Genomic DNA, 23,768 nt, shown 5'->3' with positions numbered 1-23,768 from the left:
ACGAGTCAGAATGAGTGCTAATCCACACCCAGCACCACACCAGTTTTTCAGGTCTTCCTTTCCATTTTCAGCGCCGGCCCGTCCGACAGGCAATACAGGCGGTCCCCAAGGGCCCTGTGCACATTATTAAATGCATTTCTTTCTCACTGCAATAGAACGTCCATACATAAACATACTGTTGTACTGGCAACACAAGGGCCCTCAAACATGATACAATTCACAACAACGGTGAACAAAAAAAATTACCTATCATATTAAATAAAAAAGGATAGCCCTGTATAATTAATACATGACAAATTGCTAAAAATGACATTAAATACAAAATAAAAGCATAAAAGATTTGAAACATACACAGAAGCACCATATTGCAAGACTAATTTGCATAACACCGCCTGTGATATACTGGGAGAACTGGAGTGCCGTAATGATCATAATATTCATGCGTATAGATTCCACTATATCTCTTTAAATTGCTCACAAAAATGTCTTAAAAATGTCCCGATTTAGATCTGTCCTTACCATTTTTGATATTATGTCATTGCTTATTAGGCAGTTGCATCATCAAAAAAAAACCTGCTCTATCACACTGACCCTGTTTTTTTTCTAAGCAAGTTCAACTGCTGAGGCTTTTTAAAGTAACTTGTTCAAAGGTTCCTAGTCCAGTTTATCCAGTCAAACTTCTCCTGAAAGCTGTTATTGGTCTTACAGATACATGCTGTTGCGTGTATAACGTGGCTATACAAAAACAGTTGTGATAGACCTCGATTTATGAACTCTGCCTACTGTAGTTCTTGGAGCTGTGCCACCATCTCTAGCCTCTCCTGCATACTGTATATTTCCTATATAAGAGCAATACAGCCTCAACAGACTCGTTTTCATGGCATTCCTCACAGAGTACACGATAATCTGCTGCCATTAGGATGCCTGGGAGTCACACGAGATTTTGCTGGATAGCTCATACACACTTTCACGTAGGCACACGAAACTCAGTGCACATTTAAAGCTCATTGAGCCAAACAACTTTCATGTCCAAGGCTCAACTCAACAGGAGGCCAGTTATTTTTGGTCGTTCGCCAAAATGCATTTTAATATTCTCCCCCCAGGGAACTTATACTGTACGATCGCCACCAAACCGGGCGGATGTGATCTAAAGACACAGAGGATGCAAGATTGTAGAGGGATTTTTGACCACACACATGATCACAAATGTTAACACTCATACAATCACATCTCTCTCTCACACCTAAACAGGTTTTGCGGTGTGCCCGGGTGGTGATGGCGCACAGTGCTAGTAATGAAGTAATAATAATAATAATAATACATTATAGGTGCTTAGTGGATATAAGTCTAGCAGGATGGCATAAAAAAAGAGAAGGGCAGTGCTTGTGCAACTGGTGGTTGTGGGGTTGGTGGACGACACTTTATTTATTTATTTATTTTATTCCTTTTTATTTAAAAACAATATTTGTTTAAGAGTGTTGGGGTTTAAGTGATTTGTTTTTTGGAAATCACTTCTCCAGCATTCACAGGGTACTGATGAGGTTGGGGTGCACAAAAACTACACACAAATTGTGCAGAGATTCCTCGGGCTTTATACCGGTCAACACCAATTCCTGAACCGCCAATGCTTCCTGCTTTGAAGCATCAGGACAGTACGTCCCATCACTAGCGGCATGGTAGCTTAGTGGTTAGCATGTCATCTGTCACCTTGCACCTCCAGTGTCCCGGGGTGAACCTGTCTTGGATCTGTAGGTGTGGAGTTTGCATGTTTGCATTTAGGCATCTGCCTATTCCCTGGGCTTGGTGGGTTTCCTCCTACAGTCTAAAGACATGCAGATTAGGCCGCTATTCTGCGTTTTCAAATTTCCCATAATATGGGAATGCACATGTGAATGTTCAAATCAATTCATTTCAACTCAATTTTACTTCAATTAAATTTTATTTGTAAAGTGTTTTTAACAATTGACTGTTTAAATGTTTTTGAATGTTGACCAGAAGGCCTACCCTGATCGTAAAAATGGGAATAAATACAAGGGTCACCATTGGCCTCAACGGTCCCTAGTTGGACTTTGGAGGTTAGGTGGACTTGATTTGATAAAATATTGCAGTTCTTCTTTTACCCAACAGGTGGTGCACTATTTACACATCGGCAGGCAGCACAGTATTTTGTCTTGTAGAAGCAATTTACTTGCTAAGTTTTTTTTAAGAATTGTAACAAAAGCTGAAAAAAAAGTATTGCATCAGGATATTTAGAAAATTGTAAAACTAAAAGAATCTCAATATAAATTGAATCGGCACCTGGGTATCAGGTGGTCCCCGGTGATTCCCATCCTCAGTATGTCATTGTTTTGGATGTATAACAAGGTTAAACATGTGCATATCATAACAGTAACATGTTATGTAGCTAAAACAACTGGTGTCTGAATACATATTATAGTGTATTAGTATAAAATAATATGATTAACGTATAACTGTTAAAGAATCTTCCTTAAAAGAGAAAGAAAACAAGTCGTCCATTAACTCCACATTGCATCTGCTGAAACACTACAGCATGTTTGGTTTGTGAGATGTTATTTATACAGACAGATCTATTGCATGAAGATATCAAGGGTTAAAGTTTTTTAAAACTTAACTATATTATACAGTAGATTTAATATATTATGTTTACATTTTATCACTTTAACACCTCTCAGGCTCTGTTTCATCATCCAAAGGTTGTTTGGGTATCAGCTTTATAAAATGCATTTATATCTTTGTATATCCCTATATGTTATGCTTGTATTTGTGTGTTCTAGGTGATCATAGAGCCCAGTCAGGGTGTTCTGGCTCCTTTATCATCCTGCAGTGAGAGTGTGATTTTCAGAGCCATGTGCTGTCAGAGCTTTGAGTCGGTCCTGCGGCTCGCTGTCCTAAAAGGCACCGGATGGTAAGAACAATAAAACAGCAGTTTTTGGAAAAGTATAATGACTCATGACAGTATTTGACTCATATTGTTTGACTTGCATGTGTTTGTGGTGTGTTCTCAGTCACCAGCCTATCCGAGCAGAGGTGCCGTGTCCTGAGGTGTGTTTTTAAACTCTAAGTTCTTCTTCGATGTCCTCTCTGAGATCCTTTCTATGTTCCTCTCTCTGATCAAAGGCTTGTTTTAGGGTTAGGGGTAAAAATCTCTAACTCTGGGTTAGAAATCAACAATCAGAGTCATTATGTGTCTGTTTTGGTGGCTTTTTCAGGTGAAGTTGGCTTTTCACCTCTTAAACTTATTTGTAGGTAAAAGTCCATGTTGTGTATTAATCCTGATGTATTTATTACAGAGTGTAGGTTTGTGTGCTCACGTGGCACTACCCATGCTGCACCTCTCCTCCAACAGTGTCGACTTTGGCACCTGTTACGTGGGACAGACCAGAGTTAAAGAAGTGTTCCTGTCCAATCATGGCGGGTCTAGCAGTTTTTGGACCGTATTGCTAGGTACAACTATCGCTCCAGGTGTTTATATGAACTTCATGTCGACTTTATTGCACACACACACACACACACACTTGTTTTATTGTTGTTGTAGGTGGAGATGCTGAAGAAGAAGACAAAGTGTTTAGAGTCGCTCCAGTGCATGGTGTCTTAAAGGCACCGGAGTTTCCCGTCTCCTCCTCTAGACAATCGCTGGAGATCAGCTTCACACCCAGGTACAGTACTACAAACACCAAACGCTAAATTTGAGGGATATTTTCCTTCTTTTACATTTTAATTACAGCGACGTAAAGACTTGCCTTTCTTGAATCTTAAAACCCAACACATGACATCTGAGGGGAAAAAAACACGCTCTGACAGTTTTATCATTGCTATTTATTAGGAATATGTTTACATATTTTTGTGACTCACTGATCTGAGGTCAGTAGAGAGTGCTCTGTTGTAAGGACATACGTGGTGATTACAGAAATAAAGCTTGCTTGTATGGACTTTATTGATCCTAAAATTCCCTAAATTTGTCTTTGCTTCAAATGTTGAATTTTAATGGCACAAGCAGACTGTATGGTAGGTCGCATGGACACATAAAACAAGCCTGACTTTGTGTCTTCACTGCAGAAACAACCAGGCTTGCAGGTCCGTATTGCTAGGTACAACTATGTATGGGATGTATGGGATTTCCCAAATATAAGGACAGCTCTTAAGGCTGTAAATGATCCTGTAATAGAAAGGATCCTGTAATAACCTCTCATTACTTTTCAGCTACATTTTAATCAATAATTCAAATTTTACTTACTGATCAAACCTTATTTCATGAACACGCCCCCTCTATAAAATCACATTGTTCAGGGTTTAATCCGACTCAACCAGGCACTCAATTCCTACGTTAGTGTTTAATTAGAGCCAACACATGTTCTTGATGATCACAACATGAAGCTTCAGTCTTCTTCATGGTCCAGGATACTCAAAGACTGCGGCGGCTCCCATGCCCGTTCCGATGCACATGGACACCACGCCGTAGCCTCTGAAAGGATCGACCGGATGTTTACTGTCAGAATCCAGCGTTTTGAATAAGAAATGATTCTAACCAGAGCAGACATACAGTACTTACCTCCTGCCCCTGCGTTTGAGTTCGCTGAGTAAGGTCACGACCTGGCGAGCTCCTGTGCAGCCCAGCGGGTGACCCAGTGCGATGGCGCCACCATTGGGGTTCACCTTCTCCATCGGGATGCCCAGTTTCTCAACACAGTAAACCGCCTGAGGTGTAAAGGCAGATGTTTAGATGAAAGAACACATGTATATAGTTAGCATGTTTTTAAAAAACTACTCACCTGACTAGCGAAGGCTTCGTTGATCTCAAAAACATCGACATCATTGACGGTCAAACCTGAAGACGGAAAAGGGCGTGTATAGTAGGTTGATGTTTGGGGTTTGATTTTTGCTACGGTTTGGGGTTTTTAAAACTACTGTATATGCAGGGGAAAATATTAGAATTTTACCACGTGTAGGGTTTCACGAGTAATGCAGCTCTACATAGAGCGGGAAAGCCCACCTACCTGCCTTCTCCAGGGCGGCTGGAATGGCGTAGGCCGGACCGATTCCCATCACGTCTGGAGGAACTCCCACAACCGCACCAGCTCTCAGAATTCCCAACACCGGCAAACCGAGAGCCTCTACTGTAGACCTGCGACCCATCAACACAGCTGCTGCTCCATCACTCACCTGACTGGCATTACCTACACACGCATAGAAGAATAGAAGAATCATTCAGAAGTAATCCTGCAACACTAATTAAATCTCTCTCATATCCTCACACCCACCTGCCGTGGTGCTGCCATCCTCCTTAAACGCAGGGCGCAGTTTGGCCAGACCCGCCATGGAGGTGCCAGGCCGCACGCCGTCGTCCTTGGTGACCGTGATGGTGCGCTCGGTTCCATTCTCATCCACAAACTTGGTGGTAACTGGAACAATCTCCTGCGAGAACAGACCCTGCTTCTGAGCCTGAGCTGCTCTGAGCAGGAAGAGAAAAATGGAAATAAGAGGGGAGTGAGTCGCGTTTTAAGGCTGCAACGGTGTTTATGATTCTGATTGGTTTAAAGAAGTTAGAAACTGAAAGTCAACATTCATATTATTATCTTCTCTTTATTTCTGCTATATGTGATTACTATATCACATATAGAATGTATGTCTAATGTTGCATAAATGTAGCCATAAACGGATAAAAAGTACATATAAGTACAAAACTTTTACACTGTTATTACATTGAATTCTCCACTTTCCCACCTGTAGTATACTGTATATGTACAGTACAGGCAATTTTAAAATTATTGACACCCTTCATGAAAAGCAAAAGTTACATATGTATACTGTACACACAATATAAAAGTTATATATACACGTTGTATATATATACACACATATACAGTATGTGTGTGTGTGTGTTTGTGTATGAAGAGGTCTTATCTGATGCTTTCATACATCCTAATAATCTTACTTATGGTGAGAGCTGCAAGCAAATGAATCCTGCTTCTCTCTGGTGACGCCGTATCTCTCCGCAACATTCTCTGAGGTGATTCTGTAAAGAATGAATGAATGAATGAATGAATGAATAAATAAAAAGCATTTTAGTGCTGACTTCAGAGCAGCTTTACCCCATGGGGATGAGACACTCTCTGGCCTTCTGGTTGTCCATCAGTCTGGAGCTGAGGTCTCCCGGGTTCCCAACAGAACGCAGAGACATGCTCTCCACCCTGCATGCACACACACACACACACACACACACACACACACACACACACATAAAGGAAATGTATGTTAAAGGCTCTGAGATTTGTTTTGTTGTTGGTAATAAAATGTGTTAAATTAGATATACATTCCACAGAAGCTCCTTCGACTAAGAAAATAAATTGTAATATTGTAAAGAATATTATACTTAGGGTGTGCTGTAATGGAAAAATAATCAGTAATGGAGCTGTGCTGTGTGGTGACGTGATGTGAAGACGATTACTTTTGTCTTAGGCACCATATTATATGCTGTACCAATTTTGGTATATATGGTTATCATGTCTGTATAATTCTGTACAAAATCATTCAGTATTTCCATATAAAACTCCTGATTTTAACTCCAAATATTGACTGTTTATTTTGCTGATGCCATGTTTTTGTCTGTGCCCAAGACTTTTGCACAGTACTATAAGTAAAACAGTTGTTAGGTTTTACTGAGCTTGCTGGAAAATATGAGTTCTTCCGGTAACTCTGTCACACTCGCTCCTTTCTATTTTTATGCAAATCCCAGGAGCGTACATTTAAAGAATTATTCATTATTGCATAGTTATATTAGTTCTGTTGTCCCTCACTTCTTACTTAAAGTTAGGAAAAGCCGACACTCAAAATATGGGGTTATATTACATCATAACCCCAGCCTGTTATAAAGTACTGATACTGGAGACTCCTTTCAAAAAATGCTAAATATATACTTTTTGCAGACAGCACTGCTCTTAGAGCTGCTGTGTATAGAAAAATGAATCAACACTTCCTTAACCAATCAGGATCTATAACTCAACAGTGCTCGGGTATTCTGTAAAAGTACAGAATGAAGCGTTATTAGTTAATTAGTAAATTCCAAAAAAAGCATCTTTTAAGTTAATTTCACGCAGATTGACCCTTTCAATGGTAACTTAAAAAATGATGTCACAAAGAAATACCAACCCACAGGCGAGGCCTATATCATAAAACCCGTTCCTGATACCACCTATAAAGAAAACACAGAAAACATAGAAAGCTTATTGTTTTAACAGCACATGACTTTACATTTACTTATAACACAAAGACAGGACAAGTTTATTTTGGGTTTGTGGAGCTGGATTCTCACCTGCGACATTAAAAAGTGCCTGCAGTCCAGATGAACACTGACGGTTTACCGTGTATACTGGTACAGTTTCTGGAAAGCCACTTAAAATAAAAAATAAAAAAATCATTTTAGCATATTTGAGATGTTATTAAAACCAGTATTATTATTATTGTCTATTAAAATAATAAATCAGTATGAATTCATATTGTGCAGTGTTATACCTGATGAACTGTGCAATCCGCGCCATCACAGCTCCTGCACCCGGCTGTAACACGTTACCTAGAGCATAAAAACCATCAGGTTATACTGCACGCAGATTAAAGAGCTGGTCTACACTACACAAAGCTAAAATTAAGATGTCACATATTATACTTCTCATTAAACAAGTCTGAGTCTGTAGCTTCTGTAGCTGCTCTTTGAGGAAGGGCATTTTCCTGGCCAATCAGAACGCAGGGATTGGAAACATTCACAGACCGTAGAAATCACTTGCCATCTATTTTAGGGATTGTCCTACCGATATTTCTAATGAGAAGCCATTCGTATGAGACCATTAATTGGCGAGGACATCCTAAAGACATGTTCAGCCAAAGGTTAAATGAAGCTTAGGTTAAATGTACCCACTAATGGCTATGCTAGCGCTTCTTAATAGCTAAAGATCGCTAGGACCAACAACTGGAGGCAAAGTTCAACTTCACAAAACCACATTTTTAAATATATCACTGATCATCACAGAGTCTATGTAACACTGTATTACTCTTCATCCAACAAAAAAAAAGTAGATACCATACTGTGGTTGGATACGTCTGGCCGTCTCCCTGCGTTAACTAAATCTTCTATAAACTGTCGACATGAACACAGAGTGGGGACACGATCCTGGACACTGAAATAGACAAACTGGGTTGGGAACAATGACTCACCAACACACGTGTCCCCTAGTTTATCCGCGGACAGCCCCACGTCCCTCAGCACTGCTGTCATCACTGCACTCAGCAGCTCGTCCGGGGTCGTGTCCTGTAGAGTGTTGCCACAACCAAAAAAAAAAAAAGTTAAAACTGCAAAACTATTCACCCCCATTGGACTTCACCATATTTGCTCTGTTCCAACCTGGAGCTGAAACTGACTTTTACACAACATGTCTAGCCTTTGAAAGTGAAGTATTCATCCCTGCATGTCAGTACACATTTAAGTGTAACTCCAACCGCAAGACTTCCTGGATACTTGTCTCCTGGGATCACTTTCCCCTGACATTTTGCCCCATTGTTCTAGCTCAGGCTCTGTTAGATTGGATGCTGTCTGTTAGTAAACGGTCATTTTCAAATTTTCACTAGGAGATCCCAACTAGGGCTGCTCCAATCTTTCGGTTTCTGATCAGAATTGATAAATTTTTCTTGTGCGGTTGTCTCTGAACTGGCTAATCAAATAAACCAATATTATTGTGATTATTATTATTAATAAAGTGCCTAACGTGTGTGTTTATTTAAAAACATTCAGCGCATTTTTGATAAGCATTTCGGCATGTGTGAGAGCCCCATGATGCTTGTTAAGGAATGCAAAATTTTCCCTCTTTAGTTCGAAGATCCCAATAATGATGATTAGTATCACCCGATTCTGACTTCTGTAATCTGGAACTGGTAATCGGCCCCAAAAACCTGATCGAAGCAACCCTAATTTCACAAGTGTTCCGTTTTAACCAAGCCCAGTGTAGTTTTGCCAGGAAGTACCATGTACAGTACAGTCTGTTTAAAGGTGAACCTCAGTTCCAGGCTTACTTTGAGCAACAGGTTGTTCTTTTTTCAGCTTTATTTATCTTACACTCAAACCTAACCAGTTTCCCTGAAGAAAGATATCTCTGTAACATGACGCTACCACCATCATGCTTCACAGGATTATGCATAAAAAGACTGGATTTTAGAGATGGGAGAAAAAAATAGATTAGGCCTATGTTACTATTAGTTAAGTCACAATTCTTTTGTGCGGCGATTTCCATATTATTATTTTTTTAACCTATTTTTACATTTCTAATAGAGATGAACCAATTGGACGGCCAGTGACCAGAATTGTCTGGTTTTCAGCTTGAATGGTCGTGACAAGTGAACGGCTGATCAGCCTCAGATGTAAACAAGTTTTTAAAGCAGTCTGTGCTTTTACTGTCTTTTTATTTGCTATTTACTTTATTTACATGTGTTTTCTAAATGTTTTGATTGTTAATGTATGATTATAGTGTTAAAATTTTTTAATATAGGTAAAATTTTGGGTGGCTGGAACGGATTATCTGCATTTGCATTATTTTCTATAGAAAAATGTGTTTTCCAGTATGAAATTTTGCCGTAAGAACTCACCTCCAAAATGGATTAAATTCGTATTTGCAGATGTAGCGCTGTAATCATTAAAATTTTAAAAGAAAAAAAAAACATCGGGATAACTATAAACTCGTGATACTTTTAAAGTTGCAATTTTTTATCTAGGTAACTTGATAATATTGTATCGGGAGGTGACTGGTGATTTCCATCCCCACTGGATTTAATAGGGTATTGTGGGAAGTTGGGATGTGTTCCAGATGTGTTCCAGCTGTGTTTTGACTAATTATAAACTGCACTGGAGTTTAATTTTGGGGTTCACCAGCATATAATAAACAAAAACTTCATAATAAATAATAAATACTTGTGTATAAATGTTAATAAATGTTTTACATTGTTTTATTTGCAATAAATTATTTTTTTACAAATATATATTGATACTGATCCAAGTATATAGATATAGATATGATAGTGTATAAGTGATAAGTGTAAAGATCTACATTATTTTATTCATGTTTAATGGAGCACTAATGTACCATATTGATCTGTATCGTGATAAGATATTTTCTGGCATATCACCCACATCTTGCACACACACACACACACACACACACCTTGAAGGAACCTCTCTTGGCCCGCCCTATGGCAGTCCGCACCCCGTGAACCACCACCACATCCTGAGGTGACGCTGGAGCGCGCGCGCCACAAGCCTGAAAGTCTGCGCGTGGAGGTGACAAATGGCGAGAAACCACTTTAATCCGGTTCATAGCTGACGGAGAGCCGAGGAGTACAGAGACAGAATGAGGACTTTAGTCTTTACACGGCACTCCGTATTCACTTCCTCATCCACTGGCTCTGACACGATTTCAAAATAAAAGTCATTAACACTCAGAGTATAAAGCTTATACAGTATTTACACTATCTGAAAAAAAGTTTATAGAAATGAAAAGTTAAAAGATTAGCGCTAAAAACAATCTGTTCAGCTTAAATGTAATCATTATTATTATTATTAGCCCACGTATCTGCGTGAATAAAAACACGAACCCCTTAATTAATTTTTTTTCTAAAACATTTTTTTGATGTGACAACATTAATTCAATTCAATTACGTTTTTATTTGTATAGCGCTTTTAATAAGGGTCATTAAATAAAGCTGTCATAAAGCTGCTTTAAAGAGTATATATATATATATATATATATATATATATATATATATATATATATAGTACTATATGTTTTACATGGTGTATAAACCATTTGAATAAAAAATATATGAACCAATTTCTGTAAGTCTTTAGATCAAGACGATAATTAAGATCAAGACATCTCTTTGATTCAAAAACTTGAAGTAGGTCCTTGAATGTGGCTTGCAACAAGCAGAAATGAATCATTCTTTTCTTCCTTCCATCCACATTTCACAATCCATTCCGCAATGTTCTGTGAAACGATGTAATTTTAAATGGAACTTGCTTAAACTTTCTTATTTTAAATGTTTTCGGATATTTTAGTCCACTATTATCCATGCCAAAACAATTTCTAGAATGCATACTGCTATATGATGTACATGTGCAGTGGCATTGAAAGCTGTTATAGTATGGATTGTATACAATTAGATGATGAGATGACAGAGCTGGAGCGACTAAATCGCTATCAGTGGGCAGTAGCATTGCCATGTGGTTAATGTAGCAAACTGTTAAGCAGGGTAAAATTAGACCAGAGAAGTTTTTGGTCAAACAGTCAACTCATTAGAGATTAATTCCAAAAAAAAGAAGAAAAAAAAAAAGAAAAAACATTGTACAAAGGCATGCAAGGAATAAAGACAAGCGAATGTATCAAGAAAGTGTTACATTTTATATTAAGTAATGTTTGACTGTTAATACGGTAACAACACTTTGTTTAGATTTTTTTAAAGGCTGTAAGAGCAAAAAGTCACCTAGGTACACACCTACTGTATCCAGCAAAAGTTGCATTTTGGTCATTTAAAAACATCCAGAAGGGTGTACATTGTGTGTGTACAAAGTAAATAAATAAATAAATAATGTATTGGTCAGGTCTTATCCAGGCCAATAAATTTTTCCCCAATTGTGACCTCTTATGAGAAAAGACCCTCCCTCAGTCTGTTGCTCAGCTTTGCTGTTCTTTGGAGAAACATGGCTCAGCAGCAACTGATTACCATGGACACTAAAACAGCATGTTCAGAGGAGGAGTGATACAGAGGAAGTTTGAGGTATTATCTGAGGAGTCTTTCCACATTAACAGACACACTTTGGATTTCATTCATGAAGAAAAAAATGAGAGAACTTATAGTTAGTAGTGAGTCTAGCAAGTCGTAGTAATAGCAAGTCATAAGGAAAACATTATTCAGTTATTTATCACAATTATTTTGCGGATTCAATTCATGTAATACCACACCAACACCATTTAAGTTGATAATATGTTGCAGTTCCTCTATGATCCTACAGGTGGTGTGCTCTAAACTATTTACATGTTAGCAGGCACCACAGCATCCTGTACGCTTGGATCAAATTATTGGCTAAGTTTGTTTAGAATTGGAACAAAATGATAATGAATTGGGATAGTTATGAAATGGTGATACATACAAATTGAATCAAGACCAAGGTATCATGATAATATCGTATCGAGTTAGTAAGTTATAATTATGATGTAAGTGTTTTTTTTCTTTGTTAATGCAATGCACGTCCGTAGAGACATGAGCTAACTTTAAAATTTTATTTAAAAAAATAGTAAAATAAGGGACCATATTTTTTTCTTGTTTTATTGTTTCCCAGCAGAGGGCGCCAAACACGTTATTATTTGTCGCTGTAGAAGCGCCAGTCCTAAACAACTCCCTCACTAGATAACATAGCTCTCCAGATAATGGATTATCCACCCTACCTAGTGCACTATATATTCAAAAATGGGCTGTTTGAGATCAGACCCAGAGCTACTGCTGACATCAGACTGGCTTGTGCTCGGTGCAAAGGAAAAAAACTCTCAGTCTAAACCATGTAGTCAGAGAGACAGGAGTCAAGGCAGGACTGGAAACTTTGCGTTGGACGGTTTTGAATGTGCAACTTTTTTTTGTTTCTTTGGATTACAGACCTGGAGGGGATTCTTAAAAGCAATTTAATTAAAAACCCCACGTGCAGATTTGGCAAGGTTGGATCGTTAAGTGTCTCGCGCTCAGTTTCCGGATCTTGTGGATTCTCTCTTCTTCGCAACAACAGTAACATTGTTTCCATTTGAGATCCGTTTCTTGTGATTGATCCAGCATCTTTATTCTTCCCAGGATGAAAACACACACATAAGGTAAGATAGAGGAGGAGGAGAGGAAGATGCATTTTCTGAGAGTCAATGCAGAAAGATGAGAAAGTGTGCACAATTTGGTCAAGTTAATTTGAGTTCAAACAAAACCCTGAGTCTTTACAATAACATGAAAAAAAACAACAACATCAAAAGATTTGCATGGTGGTAAGAGTTGTATAACATAAAACAATCAATCATGTCACATTAGAAGTGTTTGTTATTGTTGATATTGATGTGGAAACAAAACAAACAAAAAACTTTTCATCTTTCAGTCAACATTATTTTCCATTTCAGAATGTTTGACAACATTGAGCCTCTCATCTATACTTATTAATTATTCGTCCTATCTATAAAAGTACAAATTTACATTTAAACAATGCAAAGTAATATATTTCTAACATGAGTAATTGATGCATTAAGTCTGTTTCAGTGCACTTTAGTCTATAAATCATTTTTTTCCCCCTTAAACATTCGGTTGATGTTTTTTATTTAACACCTGATGTAGGATTTGGTTGAAATGCTGAGATGGTAAAAGTAGGCTTGTGGTCAGTCCAAATTTTTTTCTACCTGCCAGAATTTCCTACCAGTAGCAGAAATTTATAGTTGCATCAGTCCGTGCTACTTTCTTGATTTATCGAACCTATAGTTTTTACTGGATGTAGCACTTCAAAAATATAGTACGGTTTTATCTGAGGTAAAGCTTCCTAATATCCTGCTAAGGCTTTCTGACATGTTTTTAACATTATGAGAATATAATCCAATGTCAAGTCCAAAACCAGGATTATCCAAGATCGAGTCAAGACCCAAACCTTAAGCCTAAAATAAAATGTGACCAATTCAAGCTCGAGACATGTAGCATTATAAAAATAGTATATTCCATCATAGACCCACATGGTACATATGATACTATGTCAGCAAATAAATACGATGGTAATTTCAAAGCTACCATGGCACTATATATCATGGTACAGATACCATCAGACTATCATAGTGCCTATATCATTACCTATGGTAACATTTTCTATAATTATGATATAAGAGTTTATAACTGTGTAACTATGTTCCTCACATCCATACATCAGGTTTGCGTGCAGTGCGTTTCCATTTCCTGTCTCAGACTCGATTTGTCTTGAGTATACAGCTTCATCTTGCGCCACCTTGGACCTTCATGAGTCATTAACCACGAAAGACAAAAAAGTCAGTCTGCTGCGTGGGCCCTAATGTTCCCAATCCCATTTTCCTGTTTTGCTCTTGGATATGGCTTGTGTATATACTTGAGACACTTTCAGCCTTTGAGTTTTAGCTGGATCGCAACTTGTGTTCTTTCGATCGCTCCATCCGTGGCTCATTAACTCAAGTACTTCTTTTCCCAGAACTTGCACGCTGAACCTTGGCCCTTCGTTGTGTTCGGCGCTTTATCTCGTCGCCTAAAAGCAGCTGTAATGAGTCATTTAGACAGCAGTGTAGGCAGCAACACACCCTTCCTCTGCAATAAGTCGATCCTGATCGGCCCACACACCGTGCTCAGGTCTACTGGCCAACCCACAGAGTGAGAGGTCTGAGCTGAAAGCAAGCAAAGATGGATGAGATGCTAGAAACTAATGGTGGAACACTGCTGACATGCAGAAGTGGGAGGTTTTGATTCCTTGTTAATGGGGACCGGGGTTAAGACATATGTTTCCGAAGGCAAATTCTTCTTACCAAATCCGAAAACATTCATAATAGGAGTGTAGTCGAAGTGTTTAAAGCTCTCCAGCAAGACCATTAACTCTTAAGTGCTCAGTTCTGTCAAGTCCCTAATGTAAAATGCTTTGGATAAGACATCTGCTTTGAAGCTCACACTTTAAACAAGTTTGCATAAGACTTAGAAGTGTCCAAAAAATGTCTGATAATGTTCCAGCTGAAATACAACTCTGATCCTGCATTCAAGCTACTTGGTGTCACTCCTTTTTAATGAACTGCCCCCGAACACCCCTTTGAGGAAGTTACTTTTCCTAGCCAATCAGAATGCAGGGGCTGGAAGCATCCATGTTCAAGACCTTATAAAGCACTTCTCACAACTAAATGTTAAGTGAATGTAAGTGGGAGATAGAGATTTTTTTTTCTTCATGTTTTTATGTTGTGACCCAATATCTAAACTTGACTGGAAATTGAATTTTGCGTAATAGGTCCTCCTTTAACATTGTTTCGTATCAGTATGAGTAATGATGAAAGTCGGGACTATTTCATGAACTCAGATTAGAGGTCAAGTACTTTGCGTATTAGATGACATGAACATACAAGTTGCATTGATTGGCTGTTGTTGTGAAAATGATTAGCTACCTGGGTGATACTTCTGTTCAAAGTTGCTTATAATTGAGACAAGACACCGCTGGGGTCAAGTCTGACGTTGTCGATTGAGTTTTAAGGGGGTTGAATCCATAGCTCAAGGCCTAGTCTTCATTCGTGCATGCACAAATTAATTTATTTATAGAGATGCATACCCGTAATTGAGACCAAGTCCAAGTGCAAATACCAATACGTGTATAAGGAATGTCCAATTCAGTACAGAAAACCTGCCCACTTGACTTGAATGCTAGACACTAGTTATGGGCTGGACAGTTGCATGCACTTTGTGATGGTTAAATTTGGACGAGTCTCGCTAGTGAAGCAGGAAACATTGCTTAAACCTGATGGCCAAGAGGATAACCTTTTGACGCTTGGCCGAGCTCGCGTGTGTTGCTAGCTGCTACCTGCTGCTCCACACACGACACTTTACCTCCCTGGGTTTTTAATTAAAATGAACGAAGGATTAGCGTTTCTGCTTTCCAACATAAAGCCAATCGAAATGCCAGTAAAATGTCTCCCCAAAGAGTAAAGGCTTGCATGTTTAATTACATATGCAGCATTTTAGCAGAAGCTTTTATGCACAGGGACTTAAAATGCTTTAAATAAAAAAACATCATTGTGTTAGAAGAAATGGAATGTGGTCAGTCATGTGATTGAAACCATCCAGTTCTATCGGATCAAATGACTTAGCTTAAGCGTTAAAACCAGCGTAGATGAGGATTTAAATCAGGATTTCGATTCGCTTAGGTTGAATGATTTATGGTGAACAAGTGGGACTGAAATGGAAAGGATGAGGAGTATTCCTACGTTAAACCTTCAACCCAGAACAATGAGGAGCTTTTTTTAGCTCCAGAAGCTTTACGCCGAATAATTAGACGAGGAGTAAACGCTACCAAAAATGGAACAGACCGTAATTGTCGGCCGCTCACAGACGAGGACGGGTGATGGCGCTGAGATGAACACGAGTCGGGAATTGTTTACTCGGATAATGAGAGCTCAAATCGCAATCAGGAGTCTCTTATCTAATTTGGTCCTGATCTGCGGACGCGGTCGCTTCTCAGCTTTAATGAGGCTGGAGGAAATCCTCTGATTATGGCCTGCGTGTCCGAGTGGCTCGGGTTTAACAAACGTTTCGCCGCAGGTACTCGGGCCTGGACTAAACGCTGCTGTGTGTATGGTGATGGGCTTCATGATCAAAGGAACCCTGAGCAAGTTACAGTTTCTCATCTGGGGGCCTTTTTTTCAACGGTACACCGGATGGACTTTAGTCATAAGGTGTTGGTTATACCATAACCGAGCGAAGTCTTATAATACACTTAACAGTGCATTGTTATTTAAAGGGTACCTTTAAAGGGAATTGATCAACCAACTGGTCAAACAATGTCCAAAAATAAAAAAAATGACGCAGCATTTCTGTGCCTAATGAATACTTTTTCATTCTCAGCAAGCGTTCCTCTTTTGAACTTTTGGACGCAGGTGCATCAAGGTTTGGGTTTTGGTCCTCGTGAGGAAGGTTTTGAGTTCCAGTCCCTTCACCCTTTTAGCTCTTGATGCTTGTAGGTTTGTTTAGACTTCCCAGCCTTGACTTGAATTCCCAGCAGGAATTGCATCATCTACAGTAAGTTACCTGTTTAAACTTGCACGTGTCACATGTGCGTGAATGTCTGCTCAAGTGAATAAAAAGGAAACTGAATTGTGTAAGTCAGTTGGTGTTAAAGTACTTTTAATTGCTTTTTTTTCTTTTATATCTGTTACATACAGTAGTAATAAGCACAAATATACTCGTTTTACTTCTTAATATGAAAAGTTTTTCATGCGCTTCGTCAGGTTGTTATTTGGAGCGCAGTCTCTTGTTGAATTATTTGCGTCCGGAGGTCGGCCTGGCCACTGGATAAGCTGCTCTAAAAATAGATCGGGATTCATTTGCGTCATTGTGCGGACGTGTGTGTGCGCGCGCGCATGCGTTTGAGTGTGTGTGCATAAGTGGCGGATAAATACCGTCAGTGGAACAGCAGACACTTTTATCCTAATGCTCAGCTTTCAGTTCTCTCTTCACCTGTCGTGTGGTTGGATCGCTCTCATCTGCAATTAGTCTCTTATCCGAGGAAACATTGCTTCTTTCAGACGTATATATAAACGCACACACGCAAGCACAAACACACACAATAATGAGCTTTCTCACTTTTGATTTCTTTAAGGGACAGATCATGGGTAGAACAAAGCTCGAAGATTTTATAGGTGACGAGTGAGTGATTAAAACCTGTGTTAGCCAATTCGTAGGGATGGAAATCACCAGGGATCACCTGATATGATATTATCACGATACCTAGGTGTCGATTCAGTTTGTATTTGTATCGATTCTAAAAGTATTATGATTTTATAAACATCCCATCTTGATGTTAGATCTACCTGATATTCTGAACAAAATGAATTGAATTGTAGCATCCAGCAGATTTAATGCTTTTGTCAAATATTGAATTTCTATGTAATCAGTTGAAATCGTATCATGTCTAGCGAAAGTCTTTTAAAAGAGGTTTACGCGTCTATGCAATAGCGGTGTAACGGACCATACTTGATACGGGACGTCCCCCACGGTTCGGTGCACACATGAATCACGGATAATCGCTCACCTTAACCATTGTTGTGTGAAACCCACATTGTATTTTACTATCGCAATCCTGAGCCGAAAAAACCTTCCTTCTCACTTTCTCTTGCCAGGGTTGCCAGATCACACTGACAAAATCCCCCATAGTCAGGGCTGAAACCTGTCCACTCTTAAAATAATAATAATAATAATAATAATAATAAAATTATAGTACTATATCATAAACTATTTTACTAAATACTCAAATATTTTACTTTTTTTTTTATTTTTACTAATTTATTTTTTATTATCTGCTAAAAAGTAACCTAATTATTTTATTCATTGCTGTTCAAAGTTAAATGCTCAGTGTCTGCTTCTTTTGAACAATAGTGAATAAAAAAAATCATTATGGCTTATATTTACTTTTATGTGTTAAAGTTTTTATACGATTTTATCATTTAAACTCATTTAGGACAGTTTATAAAAAAGTTCTTTGCTTTAATTGTCTGTTAGGTAAAACACTACTTGATCAGTCTTCTTTTCCTTGCTGATCCATAGCACTTCTGGTAATCACACAAAGAACCTTTGATGTTCTCTTTTTAAAGATGGCAGGCTACTAGAAATGACAGCGTTCTCTCTCCATCCTTTCGATCCTCTGTGTCACTTCCCAGAAACCCCTGGGCCCCTCCTGCAGCCCATGACTCACTGGATCGCAAACAATAGACGAAGCCTGCTGTTTTTTCTCATCTGCTGACCTTTCGAGTTTGCTCACCGTAGGAACGGCATCACCGAGATCTAATCGCTGTCACTGGATGTGAACGGATTTCTTTTAGTTTAGTTTTTTGGCACGCGTTTGGCACTGAGCTCATGCTGGGAGGTGAGGTAATGCAGATCGAGGGTCTTCCTATTCCAAGCTGGGAATGACCGTGGAGAAAAATCGAGCGATTACTCAAGGTCCTTAACGAGCGCCGACCCTCATGGTGCTTTCTGGAGACTCCGGCGTGATAAAAGAAAAGCGGTTTACTGACGCATGTGGGCGTGGATAGTAACAGCTGGCCTGGTGTCATGTGGAATCTTCGGAGACATTACAGAAAGGATTGGGAAATACAGTACACCTCCCTGTTTAGTGTTTACGTCAGTTTTCTGGATGGCCCATAATTATGGCCGAATAACAGTTTTCCAAATGTTTGAGTGGAATGTGGAGTAAATGAATGCTCGGGAAATTCGAAATATTTCCAAATTGAAGCAAAGAAAATGTAGCGTAGGATGACGAGAAGTATTGTATATTGATATTTATTACCCTAAACCGCGTGTGTGTTTGTTTTAGGGCTGCACGATTCTTGACAAAATTTGAATCACGATTTTTTTCTCCATGGGAATTAAGATCACGATTCTTTCTCTCTGCTTTTTTTTTTCGTACAACAAAAAACATTTATTGCACTTTAGAAAAAAAGTGTTGTCTGCGCAGGACTTTTAACTCTCCTGTATTGAAATAAAAGGCACTTTTTTCTAGTTTAATGGAAATAAAGTGAAAAGTCGTTGAACATAAATAGAATATTAACGATAATATATAAAAAAAAAAAACAATATTTTATGCATGTGCATTTTGGACATTTAGACAAGAGAACTTCATCAGTGTGTTAGTTTATATTATTATTGTTGTTGTTGTTGTTGTTGTTGTTATTATTATTATATAATAAATAAATAAAATTAACATAAGGTAAATATAACAGTGTTAGTCTGCTAATAAATACATAGGATTTTGTTAAATAATTGAATTAAATAATAGAATTTATTGTTGTTAAAGAGTTTATTGCTCAATCTTAACACACTTCCAGTAAACTCCTCTGTAGCTTTCGCTCCTGTCTCGAATCAACAAGGCAGCTTTAATGATCTAATACTTTAACTTATAATCCAATTAGAACTGCACATGCCTGCCTCTGATCAGACAGTAGGGTGTATTTTAGTTTTAGCATGTGTGTGTGTGTGTGTGTGAGACATTTACCATATGTTGATAAAAATAACACAGATGCAGAATCAACTTATGTCATGATAAACGCAGCAAGCGGAGAGAACGTAACAGCCCAGCTTATCTACGCGGTTTTGCACGTACGCGTTGAGCGGACACATAAAGCATCAAAGGGAGTCGATCAGAAACAGGTCGTCGGAATGTGAAAAAAAAAAACAGAAGCTTCTGATTGGCTGGACTTTAACGCGAGTGTGAGTTTGATGAAGTAGGTAAGCGTTCAAGCGAACAAAAATAAAATCAGGGTGCGAAACTGTTTTCGGCATAAAAATAACAGCTCGCGATTAGTGGTTAGCACGTTTAGCTCCACCCCCTTGTTACACGTCATGTGAGTGACAGCGGAACGTCGTGAATCAGAAGTGATCGAGTTGTTTGACTGAAGCATTTGCTCATCTCTGGCCTGATTGGTCATTTAATAGAGTTTTGTGTTACAGTGTTTGAGTGCAACCAGTGACCTGGGCTGTGAATGCAGCGTGATCTGAATGCAGGGAGACACGCAGGTGTGTGTGTGTGTGTGTGTGTGTGTGTGTGAGACTCACATGATGGTAGAGTAGCAGAACAGATGGGCCACAGAGTGTGTACCTGGTGCCAGACACAGCAAGGAGAAAACACTTGACTTGTGTGTGTGTGTGTGTGTGTGTGTGTGTGTGTGTGTGTGTGTGTGTATCACTGTGTTTGGAAGGCCACCTGTCTTGGATGCACTTCTTAGCATGACTACAAGCCTGTTCGCGTGTCAGCCGGTGTGTGAATGTGTGTGTGTGCATCTGTCACACTGTGTGTCTTTGATGTTTTAATGTTTTTTCCCAGTGAAGATTAGAATTCTAGGAATTCTTGGAATGATGTTTACAGGGTTTATTATTTTTTCCCCCAGAGATCAATCAAAACTCTAAATCTGTACTTATGATGACTTTAACTTGACAAACACCCCCCCCACCCCGCACCAATTGAGCGACTGGTCGAGTTCCTTAAGCTCATGGAGCACTTTATAAAAGTGTTATAAATAAGTGTTTGTTGATCTTGTAATTGTTTGTTTTGTCCCTTTCATGCCTTCTCTCGCTGCTCTGGGCGCACGCTATGGAAAAATCACAGCAAACCCTTTGTGCCTCGGTCAGGGCATTTTTCTGCGTTGACTCGTTCTGGAGAAACTTCACAGTCATGCCAATTTTCACAAGCGCAAACACACAAACAAGGCACCGAACTGACCTTTTTAATCAGAAGAAAGGAGGCCCTTTAGAACAGCTTGAGGTTTAGACCCTTACTGAGCCAGGACTGCAGTAATTGGGGAGATGTTTGTGACTTGAACCGTGTGACCTCTCATTCCTTTAAGCGTCTGTAATCCAGACAGTTCATCGCTCTGATTATTTATTGTCTGTATTTTTATAACAAATTCTGTCATTCTGCATTAATAGTTCAGTAACCTTAAACAGATGTCCAGGAGTCAAGGGGGACTGAGGTCGCTGTGCTGTCCGAGCGGGGAAGACGGCGCACTGACTTACAGCTGTCGCTCACTTCGATACTGACCCACACCGGGGATCTCAGAGGGGATTGTGAACAGCATGAAAAAACAAGACGGACTATGGGAAGAAACCGGAGAACCCGGAGGAACCCCACCAAGCACAGGAGAACATGCAAACTCCATGCACACAGACCCTGAGGCGGGAATCGAACCCTGACCCTGGAGGTGCAAGGCGACAGTGCTAACCATAAAGACCAAAAAAATTGCTTTGGTTCTAGACAGTTTTCATTTTTATTTTAACTCCAATCACAGTCCCTGACTCCTGGAGAATTAGTGGTACGGATGGACAAATTTTACTTTGTGTTGAAAATCCCATCTTCATCAGTTACCGTATTTAGAAGAAGGACAAGGGAAACTTCTTACTTCTGTTAAACACGGTTTTAAGTTTCAGCCGTAATAAAGGGTTCTGTTTTCTGGATATGATGATGAAGTAGTAGTTGTGGTAGTACTGGTAATGATAGACGGCACTGTGGTGTAGTGGGTAACCCTGTGGCTCCACGCCTCCAGGGTCCGGATTCCTCTCCCGTCTCGGATCTGCGAGTCCTCATGTTCCTGTTCCGTGCTTGGGGGTTTTCTTTTGCGTAATGTATTGGCGCCCCGTCTAGAGTGAACCTCGACTCGGTCCTGAGGTCTCTCGGGTTAAATGATGTTGTGTGTAGACTGCAGGATGTTTGAAAGGCGTCAGATGTATAAAATATCAGAAGTGGTTTTGCGTTCGTTCATTCAGTATCAATGTGTGGTTCAGGATTAGTCATACACAGAGTGTAAGTGTAACCTGCACTTCTTCTTAGTAACTCAATATGAGCTGAAGATGTTATTGATCTTAGATGAATAAATCCCATTTATAACTAGGGCTGTCGCTATCGGTTTAAGATTTAATCGATTAATCGGATAAAATGTAATTTTGCTTAATTAAACAGAAATGTAAAATATATAAAAGAAACAAAGATTAATTGAAATTCTTTTTAGAAAAATCTACTTTTATTTTTTTAATGTGTTATGCGCTAAAAAGCCTCCTCTACATAATCTCTATCAAATATTATATTAGAACATAAATTTATAGGTTTATGGTTCACAAATTGCACCAAATGAATTTGATTATAAACTAAGCAATATAAAAAAGACATGTTGTATAGGGAAAAATACATAAATTATAAATATTTTTCATATACATGTATATTTTTATATTGCCTATTTTATAATAAAAATCGTTTCATTTAATTTTTCATCACAAACAATATTTATTTAATGTAAACATTTTTGTATTATATGACAAACCCCTGCATAATAAACGTGCCTCAAAATAAACATTATATGAGAATTTGTATTACGTGTCTTCATTTTCGTGTATTAATTTGTCACGTGCCTAGGGTTAGTTATAATAATAATAATATATTTGATAATAATAATAATAATAATAATATAATATATTTGATAGTAATAATATGAATTTTTGATTGTGGTGTCCTAATATATTTGATTGAGGTTATGTGTTATGTCTACAGCTCAGGAATAACATAAGCCTTTACTGCACTTTTTTGTCGCTTTCTCTTGCTGGTTTCTTCCTCTCGTCTCGCTGATATTTTTATCGCTACCTTGCATTTCGCAGCCGCAACATAACGCTCCATCGAATCAACACCTGTAACGGTGACGCAGGTGTCACCAACCATTTAAACTTTCTCCGTCCTTAAGTGACATCTGACGAACATCCTGTCGCCATCATGTGACTGTCTGTGAATTTGTATAGCGATGACATCATTTCCAGGATGGTAGTGTGTCTGACTGTGACGGCACTACGTCATTTAAGAAAGCTTGCCGTTACAATTCTAATGACTTAATAACGTCTCATGTTGTGCATCTCTTGAACAGGTTAATAAAAACAAATAAAAGAAATATCGCTGTGGCAAACAGTACGTCCACATAGACCCTTTAAACCGGTCTGGGAAAATGCCCCGTGACGTCTTTCCAAACGCGAGACCTGTTCGGTCTGTGTTCTATCCCCCATACTGTCCCTTAAAAGTGGAACGACTCTAAGCTCTAAGCCTCAGCTTTCGAACCTGAATGTACCTATTTTTTATGTACGAGTGAAAAAACACCCTTTCACACACACTTTCACTTACGTCTAAAATAGTCTTTGAAATCTCATCCAATTCCACCCTGAGGCATGGCGGGGACTCGACCCCCTCTGAGATCCTAACATCGTCCTCTAGAGTCTCTTCGGCTTTCATTTCATGCCAGATAATCAAGAGGGTAAGACTGCAGTGGTCTGTGTATGTGTGTGTGTGTGTGTGTGTGTGTGTGGGTGGGTGGGTGGGTGGGCGGGTGGGTTCCTGTGTGAATGTTTGTCTGTGTGTAAAGGCTTTTTGGCTCGATATCTTAAAAGTCGTTAACAGCGAATGACTC

At 38.9% G+C, this 23,768-nt stretch overlaps 2 protein-coding genes across 2 annotated transcripts in view; one reads left to right on the top strand and one right to left on the bottom strand.

Moving 5' to 3' along the window:
- Positions 1 to 4,337: 4,337 nt before the first annotated feature.
- acaa1 (acetyl-CoA acyltransferase 1) lies at positions 4,338 to 10,441 on the bottom strand. The gene is made up of 12 exons (XM_053487929.1): positions 10,221 to 10,441; positions 8,227 to 8,320; positions 7,531 to 7,588; positions 7,331 to 7,410; positions 7,168 to 7,210; positions 6,111 to 6,209; positions 5,954 to 6,034; positions 5,280 to 5,470; positions 5,016 to 5,195; positions 4,791 to 4,846; positions 4,571 to 4,716; positions 4,338 to 4,483 (listed from the first exon to the last, which is right to left on the bottom strand). The coding sequence occupies exons 1-12, from the start codon at positions 10,371 to 10,373 to the stop codon at positions 4,408 to 4,410; spliced, it is 1,257 nt and encodes a 418-aa protein (XP_053343904.1). The 5' UTR covers positions 10,374 to 10,441; the 3' UTR covers positions 4,338 to 4,407.
- Positions 10,442 to 12,604: 2,163 nt separating this feature from the next.
- map3k22 (mitogen-activated protein kinase kinase kinase 22) overlaps positions 12,605 to 23,768 on the top strand; it is a 65,680-nt gene continuing 54,516 nt past the window's right edge. Inside the window, exon 1 of the mRNA XM_053488341.1 lies at positions 12,605 to 12,914. The gene's annotated coding sequence lies outside the window, so the exon portion shown is untranslated. The remainder of the gene's footprint in view (positions 12,915 to 23,768) is intronic.

The sequence above is a fragment of the Clarias gariepinus genome, chromosome 26, assembly GCF_024256425.1.
Source record: "Clarias gariepinus isolate MV-2021 ecotype Netherlands chromosome 26, CGAR_prim_01v2, whole genome shotgun sequence".
NCBI lineage: Eukaryota > Metazoa > Chordata > Actinopteri > Siluriformes > Clariidae > Clarias > Clarias gariepinus.
The sequence above is the reverse complement of the archived record's forward strand: the minus strand, read 5'-3'. Positions and strand labels throughout refer to the sequence as shown.

Coding starts and splice junctions, on each gene's coding strand:
- acaa1 (XM_053487929.1), bottom strand. CDS start 10,373: ATGAACCGGATTAAAGTGGTTTCTCGCCATTTGTCACCTCCACGCGCA. Junction 8,321..10,220: donor CCAAGAGAGGTTCCTTCAAG/GTGTGTGTGTGT, acceptor AACACTCTACAG/GACACGACCCCGGACGAGCT. Junction 6,210..7,167: donor GATATAGGCCTCGCCTGTGG/GTTGGTATTTCT, acceptor GTGTGCATGCAG/GGTGGAGAGCATGTCTCTGC.